Genomic DNA, 22,302 nt, shown 5'->3' with positions numbered 1-22,302 from the left:
CATCACCTCTGGTTAGCTCTGTGAGACAGTAAGCAAACAAATACAGTGGCACACACACAAAAAGGGAAAAAGCAAATAAACAAATAAAAAAGAAAGCACACAGACACCTGCTGTGCGTTTATTTTGACAAGTGTCATTTAGATGCAATAAGCTGTGATCGTCTCTCCGGCGTGGCTGCAAACGGAAAGGAGCCAAATGGTAAACAAACCCAGGTGCTCAGGAGCAGTGCGGCTTCTTTCACTGCCCAGAAGCAGTGCTGCTTCTTTCACTGGGCTGGGGGACTGGCGGAGAGAGGGGACAATGGGGAGCTTTTAGGCTGCCCTTCTCTGTGGGCTGTCTTTCCCCTCTCCACCAAGCCTGGAGGTGCAGGAGGAACGGGCGCGTTCCCGCGGCGGGCTGCGGCGCTCAGTGGGATTCTCGGGAGAGGATGCAGAGGATGGGGGTGAGCGCTGCGGGGCAGGGGGGGACGGACCGCGGGAGAGGAGAGGGCGGCGTGTGCCTGCCTGGGAGGGGGCATTTATTCCTTTGGACACACAAGCAGATGCCTACCCTGCTGAAGCAGTTAAACAGAGGAGAGCAGCAGCCATGCTGGCGGATTCCTGCCCTGTGATATGCCAGCCACAGGGTGACGCAAGGGCTGGAAGGCTCCAACTAACAAGCCATTTTCACCTGCGTAATAAGCGTTAGTGGAGATAGAGCAGCAGCAGCAGCAGCGGCTCCGAGCCACCGCAGCCGGCCGGACTCCAGCGCGGCCGCAGCACCGTCCAGCCCTCGGCGGCCACCGCAGCTTTTTCGGTGGCTCCCGCTTCAAGCCTGAGAGCCGGAGACGAGCGGCAGCCTGGCAGGCAGCATGTCAGCCCCGCCGGACCCCCAGGACCTGCTGCTGGCGGGCACTGGGGTGCACTGGGCTGCTGACGGGACGGACCAGTATGCAGCTGGGGCTCCGCTGCGGGATGGAGATGGGGCCCAGCAGCGGGAACAGCTGGTTTTCGGCTCCGCCAGGGAACACCCGCCCGTTGCCATGGCGACTGCATCCCCAGGTAAAAGGCGAGGGGTACCCAGGGATGCTCAACAAAGGGGCCCTGGCAGCAGCAGCTCCTGGTTGTCTCGTTCCGGTCCCTTTCCCGGTTCTTCTCCCAGCCTGGCTGCTTGGAAACATTACTAATGAGTTAGTGAGCAGAGTAGGAAAACAGAAAATAACAAGCAATTGCGGCCTTTGCAAATAATCAGTTTTACTGATGTGGGGGAGGGTGGACGCAGGACCCAGATAAGTTCCCTGAAGCTCTTTGCAGTTTGGCACAGGATATCCAGGTTTATATAGAGGGCGTTTGATTTCACCCGACTTGATAGGGCTCTGTCCTCATTTATTTTACACCTGTAAAAATCTGGAGTGACTGATCTCAAAGGAGTTACTTCAGCTATTCCCCATGCACCTGGAACTCCTGCATGGCCCCTTATGCTATTTCAACATGTAGCTTTTAATGGAGTGCCTATTCTGAAGTGTTTGTATATTTTCTGCATGCTTTTGAGACACGTCCATTCAATCATGGACTTTTGGGTTGGTGTGTTTTCCTCCTTCTCCTTTTTTGGGTGTATTTGACTTACAGTGCATTTAGTTTAGCTAGGGTCTTTTGGTTCTTTGATTTTTGGTTTACCTTTGGGATATATTTGCTTTGCCTTGGTTTAGGGTTCCTTTCTTTAGTGGGTGCGTTAATAGCAAGTATATATCTATTAATGAAACCTAGAAGGCTTCAGCTTCTAGTAGCTCCTGATAGAAATGTTTGGGAGAAAATTACTCTATTTCCATTTTGGTGACACTTCCCTGCTTTCTTTCCCATTGCTTTCCATCAGAGAACCCATATAACCAAATTACCCAGTCCTGGGGAAGCTGATGGATCCCACCTAGATTCCTCTTCAGAGGGAAGTACCTGTTTCCATTATACATCTAGACAGCATTAAACTTGAGAAAGTTGAGGGTCAGGGCTTGGGACGGGAATCAATCTCTGTTATGCAATAGCTGCAGGAGCATTAGGAACTGCGTTTTTGGGCTGAGTCCTTTCTAATCCCCTCCAGTCAATCAGCACAAAGAGTAGCTGGCCAGAAACAACACAGTCTGTGTGACGACGTGTATCATCCTTCTTATGCCCATCTGTATATTTTTTTTTCAGGACCCAAGTGTCTGTTCATGTGTGTGTTCTCAACATGGGTATTTTCCCAGTGCTTTTCTGCTTGCTTGATGCTACTGAGTTCAGTAGTAAAATGGGATCTAATGCTCATCGGCTGATGTGGGAAATGTTCTGCTGTTTTGCAGCTTTGGGCAGAAGGCTAATCTGCTGCTGTACCACTCATTCGCTGATCTGAGTGGTAGGTTGTGAAACGTGACTTTTTACTGGAGAAACAGGCAGATGGCTTGTAATATGGGGCTGTTCTAGGTGCGGGGTTGTGAAGAGGGGCAGGACTTGGGTCTCCAGGTGGGGTTGCCTCAACAGTATAATGACATGAAAACAGGGAAAGGATCTTGTGAGTTTTATTGTTCACTGATGGATAAAAATATGGCCATGCTGAATCTTAGCATACAGGACAAAGAGGGGTGGTCTCTTAAATTGTGTAAATCCCCATTAAGTGGAATGAATGTGATACTGCTTACATTTAATGAAGGCTTCTTCAGGCTTACCCTGATTGGTAGATTCAGGCTTATGGAATGCAGAATGGAAAGGAAAAGAGAAAAGGAAAGGAAAAGGAGATGCAAAGAAAATAATTTTCAGCTTTTGGAATCCTCTGCAACTGCGCTTTAGATACGTTTGTTTGCATGTGTCAAACTGTGGCAAGGTGGAGATAAAATGAGCACTGCAGACCTTCTTTGGTTTTTACTAGCTGTGGATTGACAGACTGTCAAATTAGCATAAGAGTAGTAATGTATTTTAAGCATTTCCCATTTTGTTCTCCCTATTAAATAAAGTAACTGTTACTGGCTGCATGTGTGTCTAGGTGACCATGGCAGACTGAGAAGCATCCCAACCAGTGCAGTCCTGCACATGCAGTCTTCTTTTCTGTTTGTAGCTGCAGCACCTGTATTTCTGTTCCATATTACCTAGACAGCTGCAGCTCCCACTCCCTTCAATGGGGGAAGTAAATAATTTCCCTGTTCTCTCTGTGTCACTAAATATTCTTAAGCTGCTGAATAAGAGATTTGTCATATTGCTGAATATCTAAAACTGTCAAGTATTTCAGAAAACTCTTTAGTTCCCCTGCTCAGAGGCGGATTTCTATGTGTTCCTAAGCTGCAGGAAGGGACTCAGCGGGAGATACCTGACTCCAGCAGCTTACAATGCTGCCATAAACCGCTGTGAACTTATAACATTCCCTATACAATGGTGCACTTGGGGGCACTTTAGATAAGGAAGAATGCATCCAAACAAAAGTGAACTGGACGGTATGTTTTCCAGGTAGTTTCCCAACACATCCCCTATCTTTCTTCACACCTCTCAGACCAGTCTTTATGTGAAAAACACAGTTATGCTCTCTGAGGCAAGAGCAGGGTTTGGAGGCTGAGAGATTCTCCCAGCATGAAAATAAATGGTGGGAAATTTTCACAAGTTGTACAGAATTTTTCTTATTCAACTAAAATTTGCAAATATACCCTGATCTCGGGTTTGGTATTAAGTTTGAAAGCCAGCCAGGGATTGTTGAAAGATTCAGAAATATTTTCAAGCTGGCCACGAGCTCGGATTTGAGCCAAACTGGCTTTGTGTCAAAACCTTGTGAGTCATTGCTGAATGATGAAAAGCAATGGATTTCACTTGCCATTCTTCAAATCAAACAAAATCGACAATGATTTGGACTGCAGAAAAGAATTCCCAACAGGAGTGGAAAACTCGGAGATTTCTCAAGCAAAGTCAGGGCAGTAAAGATCTGCAGATCCCATGTCTGCTTCTCCTCCTGCAGAGCTACAAAAGAGATCAACTCCAGTAGCTTCTGGGCAGGAACACAGCAGTTTCTCTTTCTTTTATACTTGGCCGCTGGATTTTGCTGAAAATGTTTGTCTCCTTCCCAAAGATTCACCCTGGTTCAGAGTGAAAGGAGCTTGCAGGCAGCTCTTGCAAGGACTGGTGTCCTGAAAGGCTGGTGAGCAGTTGCATGTTGGTGAAGAGAGCCCCATGTCACCCAACACACCATCTGGTCACAGATTCTGTTGTTTATTTTTATACAACAGTGATTAAAATTCCTTGAAAACAACTATTTCAAAAAATATTACACAGTCTACTAGGCATTCCCCAAGATAAATACATCTAGTTTCCTTTAGAGAAATGGCAAAATGGAAGAATGGGTTGTACCTCCATGGCACAGATGTGCTTAGGGGAAAATGAGGGGAAAAAGGGCAGGAACTCATACAAATTGTAATTCTCATGTCAGGATCTGGGAAATTGTATGCAGCCCTGTGCATTGGTGGGTATCCATACACTGATTTACAAGCAGCAATGGTATGCCCCTGTATCTGTGTAGCTGAGATTGAGAGCTGCCAGTGAGCCCTGCCTGCTGATACATATGCCAGAATGTTTTTTGTCTTCCAACTGGCCAAAGCAGTCAGGACATCTTGGGTAATACCTGGCCTGTTTTCAACTACCTTCAAAGACAGGATGCAGGTGGGGTCCAAAGGAGAGGTGGCCAGTGCACAGGAGATGGCATTAGAAACTGGAATGTGTCTATGGGGACACAATGAGATGGCAAATATGGCTATGGGAACCCTTCTGGAACAGCAGCCAGGGGATGGTTGGGATCCCCTGGGGGACCTCAGTGAGCACCTATATGGCACATAATGGCACCAATATGGTATGTGCCAGTGAGGCAAGGTGGGAAGGAGGGACTAGAAGCTGCTTGAATGAGGCAGATGAGTTGAGGAACAGTGAAATACCAAATCCCAACAGTGTTTCAAGCTCTGATGGACATAGATGTAGTGCACAAGACTGTGAGTGATCCTGGCTCCTGCTGCTCAGTGACAAGGACAGACTCTCTAGGCACTGTGCATTTAGTAAAGACTTTTTTTCTTTTTTTTTTTTTTTAAAAAAAAGCCTTTCTAATCCACATGATTTGTAGAGGTTGAGTTTGAAAATGTGCTGTGTACCCACATGCTGTCACCATGAACTAACCCACCAACACCCTGCCAGCAAGCAACTGCAGTGAGGTGCTCATGTCATAACCCTGTGTTTGTACTGGTAAGAATTCACTTATAAATCTCAGTTTCTTGTTTCTCTCCTCTGTCAGAGAGGGTGAGTTACTGGCAGCTTTACACCTCAACATGAAAGAGGTTTTTGATGGTTTTGTTTAGATTGGATATAAGGAGGAAATTCTTTCCTGTTAGGGTGGTGAGGCACTGGAATGGGTTGCCCAGGGAGGTTGTGAATGCTCCATCCCTGGCAGTGTTCAAGACCAGGTTGGACGAGGCCTTGGGTGACATGGTTTAGTGTGAGGTGTCCCTGCCCATGGCAGGGGGGTTGGAACTAGATGATCTTAAGGTCCTTTCCAACCCTAACAATTCTATGATTCTATGGTTTTCAGGCAGCTTGAGAGTCTGTGTTTCACCTGGGTGGAGAGAAGTGGCTATGGACGTGAATATTTGCACTGCTTGGGTTTGGCACTGATGCTTTTTGGGGATGTCAGAGAACAACCAAATGCAGCAGGTTCCCCAAGGCAACTGGCTCAGCTGCTCTTTGTGGCCTTTCCACCCCCTTCCATCTTATTTTAGCAAGAGCTCCCCCTCCCTATGTGTCCATGGCAGTGTACTGCTCGAGCCCATGTGCATTGTAAAGGCCAAGGTCCAAACCCTGATTTTTCAAGTTGCTGTAGAAAAAGTCTCAATAGAGTGTATTTTGTGACCTAAACTCCCAACAGGAGGAGCTCTGCACCAGAGGTACATAAAATCTGGTTTAAAATCTGTGCAGAAATTGAGTTTTCAACTCCATACAGATCAAAATGCAGCTGTTTCCCCACACAGAAGCACTGCACCCCAGGTCTGCCTGCTGTGGGCTTTCACCTCCTGTCCCAGCCAAGGCCTCAGTGCATGTTCCTCATACAGGGAGGGGAACACAGCAGACTTGTACAGTGGTGGCAGATGTAGGACAACTTTTAGACTTTCTCAGGTTCTAGCCCTTTGCCCTGCCAGTGATCTTGGAATTAAAAGCATTTCTGAGCAGTGCTGTTCTGTGTCAGGACCTATATGGGGTGAAGGACTCCCCAACTCTGGCATGTAAAATGCTGTCTTTGGTGCATGTAGGCATCCTCCCTGCATCAGCCTTGCAACCTCCAAATTGGGGAGGGGAATTAGGCTGTAAATGGCAAAATTCCCTTGCTGATTGCAAGCCATAAATGGAGCCTGTCTCTACACTCTCTCTATAGAGAAGTTCCTCTATAGATGTCCTCAAGTGCTTTTGGGAGAAGTGTGTTCAAGGCTAGGCTCAGCAGACGAAGATCAGTACAAACACTGGTGGCTTGGGCTGTCTGCAGCCCTTCTTTGCACAGCTGTGCTGCAGAGGCTGCCTAGGGTGAGGAATTTTGGGCTGTTGGGCCATACAGCCAGTGACTAACAGCACAGGCAGCAAAAAGCTGGGGATGTCTTTCAGATCTGTAACTTCTGCATCTGCGGCTTTGCGGTGTGCATCTGAAGGATGCTTCAGTGGGGTGGGGGATGGCCACAGGGACTGTGTTTGGGAGACAAAAGTGCTGCCAGCACTGGCAGCAAGAGCCTCCTGCCTGGCCCCATGGCCAAAGGCTGTGCCCTAGTGCCCCGAGGCCATAGGGTTCACCCAGTGGCACTCACATGCACACCAGAGACATGGACTGATATTTGCAGAGAAAAAAAACCTCTGAGACAAGAGAAGCACAAAATCCCCAGGGCCTGGGAGCAGGAAGGTTTCCAGCCTGACAAGGCTGCCCCATACATTTGCTTTTTACTGGCTGCAGTTAATAAACCCTTCAATGTCTTTAAAGCTACCAACAGTAAATCAGCTGCAGTTAATAAATTCAGCACTGCTGGAAAATAAAATGTAATTCATGTCCTGAACAGCACAGAAAAGCATCGAGCTGGCATAACTGCTTGTCTGCAGTCACCTCAGCATAGTCACATCTTCTGGCAAGCATCTGCACCAAAGGTGCTCCGTCCTTACCTATACACAGGCAAACACCCTGCTGCAGCACTGCATCTGGGATGTGGAGTCACTGCTACTTGAAGGAGATGTTGGGAATGCTGCAGCTCTTAATGACAAATGTGTTGAAATTATCTCTGAAAAACCAGCTCCCTTTTCTGGTACAAGATCTCATAATAATTGGAGGCTGTATCAAGGGCAGGCATCTCATCACAGCAGTGAAAGAAATATTCAAAGAACTCTTTTAACGGATGTTATTTAAATGCAGATAGAAAAGCCCACTTTTAAGGAATATTAAAGTATAAAGCCAATGCTTACAGGATAACACCTTAATATTTGAGACAGGCTGAAAAGGCCATAATCATTTCCAGCTTAGTCTCACCTGGACACACAATAGAACAAAATAAATAACAACATTATAAGGATTTTCATTTCAAGTTTTCAGTGTTTTTAAATGTTAATTTTCACAGTGCTGTAATGAGATAGATAGGTGCTTTTGCCTCCATTTTTACACACAAGTGACCTGAAGCAATCTGATCTAATGGGTGATAAAGCCAATTTACCCATTATATATCTTTTACTTCATTTATCCGTAAGTTCAGCAAAACACATGATCACCTTTATGCATATGCTTAAGACCATCCTAATATTTTAAAGCAGTTAAGAATGTGCTGATGTTCCGTATAATTAGGATCTGAAATACTTTACTTAAACAAGGAGGACTTAAATAAGTGATTAAGGTGCCCTCTATCTTGAGTCTGGACTTGCAAGTGAGTGCCAAGAGTTTATTCTCACTGTTGAAGGTATGGAGTCTCTTAGAGGAATAGGCTGACCATAAGTCAGAAGTGTCTTAAAAACCAAGAATACTAAAGTGTTCCTGCGTGCTGAATCATGTTAAGTCTACAACAGTGCATGTATTTACTTTCCCTGAATTACAAAAACAACTACAAATAATGCTTCATTACTTGAAACATGGTTTGTTATGTTCTTTTCTTTGGAAAAAAAAACCAATTCCAACAACAATAAAAACAACCAACAAAACCCACCCCAAAACAATAACCAACCTAAGAGAAACAAGAATCCCCAGAATTTTGTAAGCAGCCCAGATCTGCCAGTAAGAGAATATAACATGAAAACCAGACTCAAGGAAATAAATCCTACATTAAAAATGGAAAAGGTTTAGTGTGTACTCAGCCCATTTCAGAGGTACCAACTACTTAGGAGGGAAAGCAAGGCAATTTCCTAAGAAGGCACCCATTGAAATGCCTCCATTCCCTGCTGATGTGTGGACCTGCAGTGCAATACCATGGGTATTTCAGGAACTTTGAGCTTAAATGCACATGCACAAAATAACTAGGTCTTGGGACCAAATCAGGTCTCGAGGCCTAAAGCAGAGCCAGATGTTAGCCCTGAGTATCGTGAGTCAATCCAGGCCACACGGCTGGACTGGCATCCTTTTGTGGGACAGTTTGTGAGGACATGATAAACAGCCCCGTGGGATCTGCCCAAACTTTTCCAGGAGGATTGAGCCATAAGCAGCAAACAGGCATTTGCTGGGGTTGCTGTCCCCAGATCGAGCTTTGCCCTGTTTCCTGTGGGGAAATAAACGGCATGCCCGTGTGCTTTGTGGGAGGGTGCAATGAGCTTTCACAAGTACTATTTCTCCACTGACTACTGATGTACAGGCGGGTCTGAATTCCAATAAATCTTAATTAGGTCTTTCACTGGTGTCCTTAACTTAGAGGCAAAAGAGATGCACTTGCTGCTCATGTGCATAGAAAATGCTTTGCATTTTAGGATATTTTCTTTCTTGTAGACTTCAGCAATAAAGTGCAATGCAACATGCTGGAAATTAAGTGTGCGCTTCAGCTGAACTAGAAGTACACCTGCTCTTTCTGCAGGTGTAGCTGCATGACGTTAACAGTAATCATACGTTACATGCAGACTGGTTGTAATAAAAAGAGAAAAACCTTTTCCCACCCCTTACAAAAGTTAAAAAATGTGTATCCCAATTTTGCTTACTGATTTTTGGTCTTCTGGTTAGCGCTCATCTCTTCTCTTACGATGTACCCTGTTTGCCAGTGTGCTGTTTGGTTGGATTTGTTTTGTTTCCTTTTTATTACAAAGGTTTATATCTTTGGCAAACATAATTGACCACATAGATGCTCCGAACTGCAATATTGCTGAGCACTAAATTTTAGTTGTGACAGTTGGCTTTGATGTGGGTCTGACCTAAAGCTGAGTCTGATTCTTCTGAAGCTTTTGCAGTTCTTTAAATAAATCCTAATGCAGCATTCATGTTGTTGCTGTTTTCTCTACTGCTCTAGCAAAAGTGTCAGCATGGTTGAATATGCAATTGATTTCTCAGAACCTCCTGGTTGTCCTGAAAGTCTGTGTGTATGATCTGTGAATCTCAGACTGTAATTAGATTGTAGGAAAGGTGTTAGGCCCAAAGGCAAATCTCCAAGATGATGTGTGAAAGTCAGGAGAAGTCCCAGAGAAGTCAACCTCCTCTGAACACATTGTTTATGAAAGAAAATAGCATTTTGGATCCTCTGTGAAGTAGCTTTGTTTATCACTTTCATAAAACAGGAATCCTTACGTCAAAATGGATGGTATGTGGCATCTTAGTTACAGGCAAAATAGGCTGCTTACATTGCTGAACAATTTGAAGTAGTTCTTTAGTAGGTGGCATCTAATTCTCTACTTAAAAAGTTTCATGTTTGTTTAATGGGGGTGTGCTGCATACAGGTTTGAAAAGTCAAGCAAGCAAATAACTGGTCATGCACACAGATGTGGAGTCACTCAGTAAAAGCTGGGTTACTTTTACATGGGTGAAATAGGAACTGCCTTTGAAAATGCATACCTATTTCTACTGAAAAAGGACCAAATCTCCTGAAATCTGAACTTTTTTAGAAACTTTCCATCAGACAAAAACATCTTTCCACAACAGATACATGGATTAAAATAATAGTTGAAAAAATAGTGGAATCTTAGAAATCAGCATATATATGTTTTGAAATTATTCCCAAATGAATTCATATATTTCATCTGATTTGGCTGGCAACAGTGTTTAGAAATGTACCTTGTCTACATTTGGTTTTATAGTAGGATATTTATCCCAAATACACATAAATTTCATTTAAAAAACACTAATTCTGCCCTGCAGTGTTCTCTGCTCTATTTTAAAATTGCCATGTCACAAACTTTGGTGTTGATTTTTTTTTTGTGGTTTTTGTTTTTTATAATTTTTTTTTCTCCTACCCTAAAAAATACTGCTGGAGATTACGATGGATCATCTCAGCAGTTATCATAGTAACAGCCAGCTGCCATTTTGGGATTTTTTTTCTTTCCTTCAAAGTCTTCCTGACATTAGCCTTTATAATTCAGTTGCTGTGTGGTAGGTCAGAGCTACAAGAGACCAGCTTGGGTATTTATGCTGTGTGAAATATACACAATCTCCTCTCACTTTGAACATGGCAAGCAGACCATGTATAAACCCTGGAATATTTGGTAGATCTGCCAGGCTGTGAAGATGGCATTTGTAATACTCATCTAGCTATATGTATTTTTACGTGGTTGTCCGTCCTTCTGCCATCCAGACTCTATCCAGAAGCAACCTGAGGGGAGAGGACTGAAGAGAGTGAGAGGAAAATAATTCTTCATTCCCAGTGGAGATTTCAGAGTTTGGGCTTCTTCTCCTTACCCTCCCCCCAGTCCTCTCTGCTGTTGCTTCTGTTGCTTTTTAATGACTCGTTCTTCTAACCTACTTTAAAGCAAGCATCTAGCATGCTAGATGTTTTGCAGATGAATGATACTATCCAATGCATTCCTGCATATCTGCTGTGCAAGTACATTTTCAGCTTCTATTTGATAACCTTACCAGCAAACTTTCTTTTTTTTCTGGAAGCTCGGGATACTAGCATAGTTCTCCAAGTGAGAATAATGCAACCACTGTTGATAAATCAACCTGGGCCTGAGGATGTTTCACCACTTTCACTGCCTCCTTGATTAGCATTATCCTCAGAGGTATAAATTAAAGAGGGAAATATATAATCTGGGAAGCTTTCCAGCATCATCTTTGAAAATGTGAGCTCAATGCTTTGCAGAGATTCCTTTGGTGGAGGAATGCTAACAGCAACGCTGAAGATGGGCTCTGATTGCACCCCAAAGAGTAGGAAGATGCACAGACTAGCTTCATTTCTTTTTCCCTTGTCATCAAGATAATTTCTAATGTGATCTGCACAGGATGAATCTCAAACTGTTTCTACACAGTTCTGTGAACTGGTCCCAGAATTGCAGCTTCAGTCACTCTCTTTTCTACTACTTGGTCTTACTTAGTCTGACATCTGCATAAAATGTTACATGTTTTCCCATCTCAGACTGCAAATAATTGCCTGCAGCTGCTAGCAGTGAGTGGACATGGTCCCTCTGCTCTATCAGTCCAAGCCTGAGCTTCAGCAATATGGATTTGAGGAATTTCTTTTGACTGTTCCTACGAGGTGTCATCACAGCTGGGTGGTAACTCCTGACACCTCCCTGCCCACCAAAGGAACAAAAATGTGCTGCAGAATGTGCTGATTTGCAAAAAATATTTCACAGGGAGGGTTTGATTTTAGCAAAGCTCCAGCTGTGCTAAATGAGCAGAAAAAAGATTTTCCAGCATATCAGCAACATCTTGAAAATCGAAATGCCACATCCTCCAGCACTTTCTTAGGAGTCAGTTATCCCCATCCCCAACCCATAACTCTCTTGGGGTATTTACTAGAAGTAGGAATTTAGCAAGACTGTAGTACTTGGAGCCTTGCTTTCTAACTTCTCTGGCTAGCTCTCTGCCAACATCATCCTTTGCTTTCCAGGAGATGGTGAAAAGCTCAGAACACAAGACTAAGCTGTTTTTCCTTGGGTTGCATTTTGGGCAAGTATAAGGAAGTAGATACCTTTATTTTGCTGATGGGGCAACTGGTGCACAGTGGCATGAAGAGTCTTACAAATAGTCCCCAGCAGGTGCTTGAGCTAGGTCTTGGTCTGCTGAGGCCCAGGCAGTGCCAGTCTGCTTCAAAGGGCTTTCGGCTTCATCACTGGTGACTCAGTTTGTGGGGCCTGTCAGGCTGAGACTCAAAAAATCATTCCTCTCTCCTGAGAAATGTAGGACAGCTATTTTTACTTAGGTGCATGAAGATAGGTTTGGGGTTGTGTTTTTTTTTTTCTGCCTTTTTTTCACTTTTAAATTCATATCAGGATATTTGATTATGTTTTGTAGAGGCATTCACCCTTCCAGCTGAACAACATAGAGGGAATACCCTGTGTTATTTGCTGTCTCTACTGACATTGCTGCATTTGCTGAAGTAACGCGGTTCAACGTTTCCAAACATTTTTCATGTAGAGTTTTCTCTTCCATAGAAAGAGTTTTATGTTTCCCCTTGATTTGAGATGAAAAAAAAAATGAAAATAATATGAATTTTCCCATAGGACACTTTCTTTTGCAGTAGCTCCACTTCCAGCTAAGTCAGGAAACACAAACAACTGCAGTCAGTATGCTTAATTTCAACCCTGCATTTATAACTTATTCTTTGCCATTGCTGTCTGAAGAGCAGTGCAAAACCAGACCTTACTCTCAGCTTGAAAATGCCCATTAAATCTGAGACATAGTGCACTAGCAAGTAGGATTTCTTAGCACCTATTGTATGCACTCAGTGGGATTGTGACCTTGGCTGTCTATCACGGGTGAAAATGAAGTTGCCTCCTGGTCCAGCCCATCTAGTTGCTACTGAACCAAAACACCAAGCAGGTTCCTCTCTGGCAGATTGCTTTGTCACTACTATGGTGAAGAAGGCATGAAGTCAACAGTTCCTCAACCTAGCAGCTCCCCAGTGTCCTTGGATTCAAATAATTACATAGTTACTTGCTTAAAAATGTAAGGATGGGAAAAAAAGCCAGTGAAGACAACAAATCTGTCTCTTTCTTCTTAGGCTGCATACAAGACAACTTCTCTTTTAAATGCTCCCCCCTTCTCACTTTGTTTGAGCAGGAAAGCAATGCAGGCTTCTCCGTGAGTGGGAAGTGAAGTCTTTGTAAATCATCAAGTTCCCTTTCCCAGCCCTGCCCTTGGAGCTGCAATGACAACCTCTTCCTCAGCCTTGCTGTGCTGTGTGTTTTAACCAGCTGTTTGGAAAACAATGGGCTCTTCCTGAAGCTTTCAATGTATTTCAAGCCTATGCAGCTGGATGGCAGTAACTGCAAGAGTATTAAGACCTAAGGCTTTCCAAGAGTCCTCTGCTCCTGCCTTCACCCAGGACCAGGTGCCCCAGGCTTTTGTAGCCTTTAGAAATGAAAAAGCTAGATGTGAGCAAAGCACCATGCTGCTTGCATGGTTACTTGCTCAGGTTTCTAGTCACAACTGCTCTTCTGTGCCAGGTGCAAGCCTGTTTCTGAGAAGCTGGGTTAGAGGAGCTGGTTTCTAACTGACAGAAGGTTGAGAGGAAAATGGGTGTTTGCTTCTGGTGCTTGGGGCAACCAACCACTAGAAATGAGCTACAATAAAAGTCAGTGTAGGCACAAGGATAAAATTGTATAAATGGGACAGGAGTGTTCAAGCTGCGGAGAAGAGAAAGTCAAGATGGAGAGAAAAATTAACAGGGAGAAAAAGAAATCTGAACTACTCTCAAGAGTTTGGATTTCTCAAGTGATAGATTTCTATGCAATTTATGGAGATAATTTGACAATGTGATGCTTGTGGTGGTAGGTGATTAAGCCCTTAAACTGCACTTAAACTCAGCAAGTGCCTTTTCGTCCGTTCTGTGTTCATGAGCTTTGGAGGCAGACTAGCATAATGAACTCCATGCTTAGTTCAGTTGGAGCTATCAAGATAATTTATATTAAGAAACCTTTTGAATGCATTTTACTTTTTCAATTATTTATCTCGCTCAACTAGAAGAGCATAAAATCCTCATTCTTCAAGGTAAAGACAAATTTGTTCAGCCATTCACCAAGCAGGTACTACCTGGAGGAGTGCTGTATCCAGTGTGCTCACTTTGCTCTCCAGACCCGTGGAGAGTGGCCAACCTCTCCCAGCTCCTATGTCTTGCACTGGAAAACTACAAGGAAGACCATGAAAACTCAGAATGATCTTGGCCATCTGTAGAAATGGTCTGACTAAATAGGAAGGGGTTCAGTAGGGACAGAGCGTCCCAGCAGGAAGAGCTAACTTCATAAACACTGCAGGGGAAAATACAGATGAGTCCATCAGAGAAAGACTGGGCTGTTGAGGGTCACAAGCCAAATGCAAGCCACCATAGGCTGCAAAGCTTCTACTGTTTTGTTGTTGCTAAACAGCAGACGCTACACTGAGTTATGGCAACGTGGGTCTTGCGTGCGTAATGCAGCAAATGACCTGTGGGGGAGTGCAGTGTCCAGTCTGGAGCACAGTACTTCAGGAGCAATGCAGAAAGTCATGAGGAGAACAACCAGGTTGATCCGATATTTGGGAAACATGATGTAGGAAGGAAGCTTGAAAAATTAGGCTTGTTTAAGCTAAAGGAGAGAAGTGCTCGGGGACAGAACAAGAGCAGACTTTAAATACATGAAAGCCCAAGCAAAAAGGCTGAGTTAACTTGATGTCCAGGTCCATTGTGGGCAGGAATGGATGTGGCTTCAGTTGCAATATAAGAGATTCAGATTAGACATTTGGAAAAAACTTTTGGAGAATGTAGAAATGTAGGATGGAGAAACACATGTTGCTGGGGGTAGGTTGGCTGCAGCTCCATTGCTGGAGGGCTGCATGGGGCTTGCAGAGGGGCATTACCTAGATAACATAGGAAACGGTACTGCTGCCTGGGGTGAGTGATGGAGCTAGGTGATGTCTTTCAGGCCTTTCTGGCCCTGTTTGTGGTGAGTCTATAAGCTGGGATGAGGGATGGCAGCAGGATATACACTGATTTCTTCTTTTCCTATCTTGCTTTGATCCCTGTTCTGTTCAAGCCAGCAGCTTCTTCTCTGAAAGCACACCCCAGCCATGAATCACAGAAAAGAAGGACTGGATGATAATTTTGTGTTTCACTGTCCTTTGATGGCTTTTCCTCCCCCCCCCCCCCCCAAGAAAAACCCTCTTTTTGTTTGTTTTGCGGGAAAAACCTGTTTTCCTTGGGAGGTGAATTGACTCCTGCAGAGAAACCTAAACATAGCATTCAATGGCTTTGGTTGGACAACACAGAGCAATCTTCAGTGTAAAAGAGTAATAACAAGGATTTTTAATAAATGAAGGCTTGGCAAGGAGAAATTATAGAAGATGTGCAGTGATAGTTGGAGATTAACAGCATAATGCCTGAATCCAAGGAAGTAGGAAAGGGAAGAAGATACAGCAAATATAGGCTTATTCATAGAATTATAGAATGTTTAGGGTTGAAAAAGATCTTAAGATCATCTAGTTCCAACCCCGCTGCCATGGGCAGGAATGCCTCACACTAGACCGTGTCACTCAAGGCTTTGTCCAGCCTGGCCTTGAACACTGCCAGGGATGAAGCATTTATTCCTTTGAGCTAATTAATGTTGTTAAGAACATTAAGGTAAAAGGAAAATGGGAAAAATGCCTCATTGATTTATAAATGTGGACTGTGAAGACAAATTTGATTGTTTACTTCAGAGATACCAATTGTTTTCTGGCTGGATTTCAGTGAAACCAGCAGTAAAAAAACCACAGTACTATATGGAAATTCCTAGCTGAGCTGGAGAAGGTGGAGGGCAATACAGCCATGGCATGCTGCTTGTTACTCAAAGAACACACAGCTTATGCTGACAGGAATATGCTCAGGCAGCTTGGGAGCTGCTGGTGGGGCTTCTTAGTCACTCTTAGTGTTCATCTTATTAAACACCTTTGTAAAATGTTTGGTACCAAGAGCTAGAGCAGACTAGGGGAGTACCCGAGGAATCGGGGTGAGAGGTGGCTGGAGCATCTTATAGAGGAAGCTGCCTGAGGTGGATAGTCGTAAGATGTAGAAATACACCTCAACACCCTGCAAGGGTGAAAAGACTTGTGTTTATTAAGGTGTATCATTCTCTAGAACGATATGTTATGCCTTTGTATGGGTGCTGGTTCAGCTTCTGCTTTGACCTTAAGATCACAACTGTCATTCTGTGCCATGGGTAACTCTGCCCTGGTTATGTACAGAGTCACCTTTGCCCTCTGATGAAACAGTGAAAGCAATAAGAATGACATCAGAGAAAAAAAAAATTAAATACTTGACACTTGCTTTTGATGTTTTCCAAAACAAAACCACATTTGTTTGAAAACAGTTTTAATTCAATTTAAAAAAAGGAAAAAATCCGGTTTTACTGAAATGATTTTTCCCAGCCAATTCTTTTAACTAAAATTTTCCATCCTCCTCAAAGTATGAGGAAATAATCAATGAAAGTAGTTCTGAGAAACCGAGCACCTCTTCCTGGCTGTGTTAGTATCAATGAGCAAACTGCATTTCCTCGGGCCAACTCATGAGCCAGATTTGGAAATTATTCCCATTATATTTGGGCTCTGTGCGCTGATCATGACTATTTCAAATGTGAGCTGTGCTGCTTAATTGTAACCTCTTACATGAGTCACATGATTATTTAACAAGGATCCTTGATTGGAGAAATGAACAAACACATCTTTTATACATACTTGATTGTGCTAGTTTCAGTGCCTATTTTCTCTTGATGCTGATACATTCATGTTTGTCATTGGTCTTGGCAAACATTTTTTTTGCCAAAAAAATGACTCCTCAAGCACTGATGGAAAATGATATATGGATTTTAGGTAATATAAAATCATTTAAACATGTAATAGAAACAGTGAATCACTGAATTATTTAGATTGGAAAAGACCTTTAAACTCATCAAGTCCAACTGTTAACCTAACACTGCCAAGCCCACTACTAAGCCATGTCCCTAAGTACTATGTTGACATGTCTTTTAAATACCTCCAGGGATGCTGACTCAACCACTTCCACATCATCCCTCTGTACCAAAATACAGAAAATAACAGTAAGATTCACTTGTGCTATACACTTGGGTGGCAGCACTGTGTCCAGCTGTGGAAATTTTATTAGGTGAAGTCAGAACCAGCTTCAGGAAGGCCAATTTGATTGCTTCCTTAGCTCTGCTGTAAGTTGGAGGCTTGGGGTTTATTTTGCATTTGTTCTATGTTTAGGTTTCTCCTGGGTGCTAGGGTGGCTGTAATTCTCACCTCAGAGCAAGAGTAGGTCTTGCAGCTCCAATGCAGCTGCTCCAGTGCTACATCTTCTGCTTCTATGGGTCTCATCCTGTGTGCAGCATTAATGGGGAATCACAAGGTCCACAAAAGATCACTGTGTGAGGAGACTGGTTCTTTTACCATTTGTGGTACACTGCTTGTTGCAAACATTTTTCATACTAGTTTGTTTATTAAGTTTTGGGAAAAAAGAATAAATTTTCTGAAGATCTAAATCATTCAGCTACAACAGAGTTCTGAAGAGCCTTCTCTGAAACACTTTTTCATTGGATTTAAAGCTCTGTTTCATGAATATAAAACATAATGTATGTGATCTTCCTTCTATTCAGCAGCAAAGGCTGCTGCTGACAGAAGACAAAGTCAGTGAGCTGCCTGGATTGAAATACAATCTTCATTTTTCACACTGTAAAGGTCAGTACAGCTGCAACAGTACAGGAGGCCTGACATGTCTTATTCCTGAGGTTAAAGATTTTTTTTAATATGGTACAAAGGTGAGAGTTTATCTGTTTGGAAAGTGTCCCCACATGTTCAACACACTCATCTCCTGTCCCAGCAGAGATTCCACCAAACATTTATGATTATTTCTCAGTTCAAGAGATGGTGTAAATTCATCTTGGTGGCATGGATATTTCCAAAATTCCTTGGTCTATGTGTTGGTTTAAACTGTTAGCAAGGTGTCCTTTAAAACACCACTGCCAAATCAGCCACGATCTCTTGAACCACAAGCACAATTAGAGGCAAATTCTCTCCAAAAGCACAATACTATTTGTTGAATAGATTCCACTCACTGACCAAAAGAATGACAGATTAAGTAAGAAAAAAGGGAAAGAAATAGCAGGCTTGGTAATTTGAAGATGAGCATGGATAAACAAGAGGGGATTGTGAAAGTCCTTTGAGTATGCAGAAGACACATTTGAGAAGAAAAAATGGAGAATGTTTAGAAAAACATCTGGAAAGAGCGGTGCCAGATGGTTGTTTCCTTTTTGATCGGACTAGTATTTTTCTTATAAAATATGAAGACCAAATTTTCATGTTTGTCAATATTTACAAATCTAGGTCTGTATGTGAGGAGGAAAATAAGGTCTCAAATAGAACTCTGTGCATGCTTAAAATGAGCTCAATATTCTGTGCTTTGCTGACTCAACCAAAATGCCCTGAGATTTTTAAGTGCTGGGAACGCCTAACTCCTTTTCCAATTGCTGGCATCTAAGAATGCTACTCCCCTATTACAGAAAGGATTTTATTTAGAGGGGCAAACTCCAGGCACACATGATTAGAAAATTCATATTCCCACTGCAGCAAAATCTTGCTGAGCTAATGGCAGGGTGACATTGACTGGAATCAGTTTTCTCAGTTTCTGCTTGTTGCTGGTGGTGCTGTTACTGCTTGAGAGATCTGGGACCCTTGCAGAGCAAGAAGAAGCTCAAAGAAACGAATTGTAAAGAAAAGAAAGAGCGTATGAAAATTGTCCTGCACTGAATATTTCATTATTAAATGTTTTCAACTGCAAATGTACACTTCCCTCCATCAACCACTATGATAAGCTGAGAACAAAATAAAATTTTTAAATAGCTCCCTAGACTTTTGTTACATGGCTTTGGAGTAGCATTATTTTCCACACTTGTAAGGGAACATAATAATATGTCTATATAACATAATATGTATATAATAATAAAATAACATGATAATATGCATAAGTTATATATTTATGTATTTATTAATTTATATAATCTTGAATAGCTACAATAAGCAATTAATATATTTTCTACCTAATGTTTGGGATTTCTTTCACAGATCTTAAACTTATGTTTATAAGACATACCATTGAAGTGGTGTTGAACTGTGGGTATTTTTTAGTTCGAGTTTGAAATTCAAATACCAGGGTTTGAGTGAGAGTAATAGTATCATTATCCCATGGGCTAAAAACATGATTTCTGAGGAATTTGGAGAAGGTCTTATGGCATTTTCCACCTGGAGATCTCAGGAGGGTATCCTGAGGATGCTCCAATAAAGCATCACCAGCTAATTCTCCCATGCAGCTGTACATCGCCTTGTGCAGCTACCACATTTCAGAGATCCCCAGGTGCAACACCACCCACTGAGAGCTTCATATTTCAGGGACATGGGGAAAGGATGTGGCACAATTGTGGGTGCAAGATACCTAATAGGGCTCCAGGCTCTGCTGTCCTGTTCCAGTCCTGAGTCACTCTCCTCATCCCATGCCTGGTCCTGCTCTGTGGCATGTCCCTGGTCTCATGTGGATCACTGAAAGAAAGCCAAAAATCTATGTTACGGGGCACTTTTTAGTGTTTTTCTTAGAATTTTACTTGAATTCATTAATTTAAAATTAACTAGGATTTTGCTAGCATGATCTGCATAATGCATTTGTTCATGCAAATACACATGTACATTGCAAACACGTGGTGCGATTGTTTTGTCAGAATTATGTGCAAAGGTTCTGGTGTCAGCGAATAGAACTGGAGTCAGCAGTTTGGGCTGTATTAGCAAGAGCAAAACTGGCAAGTTGAGAGGAGAAAGTATTCCATGGGTAGATAGAAGAAAAAAATGGGGCAACTTGAGCTTGCTTTGAAATAGCCCTGCTTTGAGCAAGGGTTGAACTGGAGACCTTCAGAGGTCCCTTCAAGGCTGGTTTTTTCTATGATTCTGTGACTTAAGGCTCAGCTGTATCACCTTTTTCTCTGTTGAGCTTCTACCTCCCACTTCCACCTGTTCTCCCATTAGAAATATAAAGGTAATTAGGGCTATTTTAAAAGTTGGCTCCCCGCCCTGGAAGCACTTCTGCACCAACAAAGGGCTTGGGTTGCTTCTCAAGTCCAGCTTGGTGTCTTGTTCTGCTGAGTATGTCCCTTCTCTTTTTCTGGTTCACAGACTGAATTAATGAATTAAAACCACTTGTATTTCTGCAGGTCTGAGACAAGGAATTTTCAGCTTCCTCAGGAAAACAAAAACCAAGCAAAAGGTTGTTTTTATTAAATCCCAGGTGTTCAAGTCTCTCCCCACCAATTCCTTTCATTTCACTTTGGAAATTTACTATTTTTATGAATAGTCAGCTTTGGCAAAAGATACAGCTTGAACATAAACAAATTGCAGTCCAGTTTGCCACAACCACTGTGCAGTAAATGCAAGGCTTTACAAGAAAATCTTTATTTTCTTAGCTAAACCATTGGATGAATTTGACAGAAACTTCCAAACAGTGAGGTCAGTCAAGTGATCTATTAAGTCTATTAAGTGAGCTGACAAGCCCCAGAATCTCACCCACCTTCAGTTCTGGCACTGTGGCAGGAAGATCCCGTGTCTCGTGTTTGTGCTGTAAACTCCATTCTTTAACAGAGTAAAGCAGAGGTTTGCACTGGTGAAGGTACTGCTGGTTTAAAGGAGGGCTAAGGTGGCATGGAGATTTTTTTCTTGTTTTATAGGAGTTAAAAGCTAGACTGAAACTAAAGAGAAAGGTGAAGGTGCAGTGATGAGATTTCTGTGAGGCAATTTGACCAGGCAACTGAAATGAGGACAGCCACCCATTTTCCCACATGCTAACATTTTCACATGAATGTTTTTTTCCTTTCTCCCTCTTTTCCCCATCCTCAGAGATGAGTAATGGCTGCTTCTTGGAGCTGGCACTCTTTGCCAGCAGCATTTTGTGCAGATGGGAGGTGATAATAGAATAAGGGCAAGGTAGTGACAAAAGTGCTGATGTTTGCTCATGTGCAGTGTTACCGGTTCATTGGTGGAAAACTCAATTAACACTTGAGAAGTCTTGATTTCTCTAGAGGAAATGTGGTTTGGCCATGAATCTGCCTTCTCTGAGTTTTATTCCAGTTGCACACCGGTGGGACCCAGCTCACACTGGCTGGTTTGGACCAAGGTAAATGGAGGAGAGCAAGTCTTTGGGGCTGCCACATCTCTCCTGTGGTTTGGCTCATTTATTTTCTGTTTTAATTTCCATGAGCAATTGTACTTCTCCTGCTGTTCTGCTTACGATGGGGCCATTACAGCATATTAACAAGGCAGGAAAGAATAAAGAAGCATCATTACCTATCTCAATATCTTCTTGAATGAGGCCAAAATGCTGTGTGTGAGATGGTGTGATGAAGACTGTCCTTTCACCATCAGGTACTGACGTGGCATTCCTCAGGCCTTGACTAGTTCAGGAGAAACTTTCTCTAGCAAATGCTGTGATATGAACAAGGTGCAGAGTGTTTCCTAGGGAGCCTGGCTCTAGCAGAAACACCGCAGTGGGTATGTGAGTGCTGCAGATGACAGAGAGACACAAGCAGGATCTCCAGATAGAGAGAATGGGAAAGTGGTAAGAGAATATGTTACTGAGATGTAGGGGCATTTGAGACCAGGCAGTAACAGGCAGTGCATTACAGATGATCCATCTGTCCAGCCATCCTGGGCAGTGCCGCACTCTGTGGAGGGGCCATCTTGGTCTGGTGAACTGAGCTTCTGCAGTGCTCTGGCTTTCTGGGCAAAAGAAGCTTCTCAGAAGGGTATCTGAGGCTTAATGCTGCACTGCTGTGGTGATGCAGTGTGATGCAGATGCATCTGGGCAATGCAGATGTGCTCAGTGGCAAGGAGGACATTTTCCATCATTCAGTTTGCAAAAGGTGAAGGGTTTTCAGAAGACAGTCAGCCTCCAGCTTGAGATGGGAACAAGCCTGCAGAAGGTTTGGGAAATTAGAGGACACCCATCGGGAGGTCCTGGTATGGAGGACTGCATGGAGACTGTAGGTCAAGTGGGGGATGGGCATGGCACACAAAGGACAGAGGGGTGAGGGTATGCCAGATATATCTACCATGCTTTGCTGTTGGTTTAGAGAAGTTATGGGGTGTGCAGCCCTGCTGTATATCATCTCATTCACGAGTGCAGTTTTGCAGAAGTCAAGCTGTACTCTTAAT

The 22,302-nt window shown here is 43.1% G+C and overlaps 1 protein-coding gene across 1 annotated transcript in view; it reads left to right on the top strand.

Annotated features, from left to right (window-relative positions):
• The first annotated feature begins 502 nt into the window (after positions 1–502).
• The window catches only part of RTN1 (reticulon 1), a 118,002-nt gene continuing 96,202 nt past the window's right edge, over positions 503–22,302 (top strand). Inside the window, exon 1 of the mRNA XM_057416175.1 lies at positions 503–1,040. Coding sequence (XP_057272158.1) covers positions 851–1,040 — 190 coding nt within the window. The 5' untranslated portion in view covers positions 503–850. The remainder of the gene's footprint in view (positions 1,041–22,302) is intronic.

The sequence above is a fragment of the Pezoporus wallicus genome, unplaced genomic scaffold (genome assembly GCF_028554395.1).
Source record: "Pezoporus wallicus isolate ANWC-B61680 ecotype Strahan unplaced genomic scaffold, APGP_CSIRO_Pwel_v1 scaffold_2146, whole genome shotgun sequence".
NCBI lineage: Eukaryota > Metazoa > Chordata > Aves > Psittaciformes > Psittacidae > Pezoporus > Pezoporus wallicus.
This window is presented reverse-complemented; position numbering and strand designations above follow the sequence as displayed.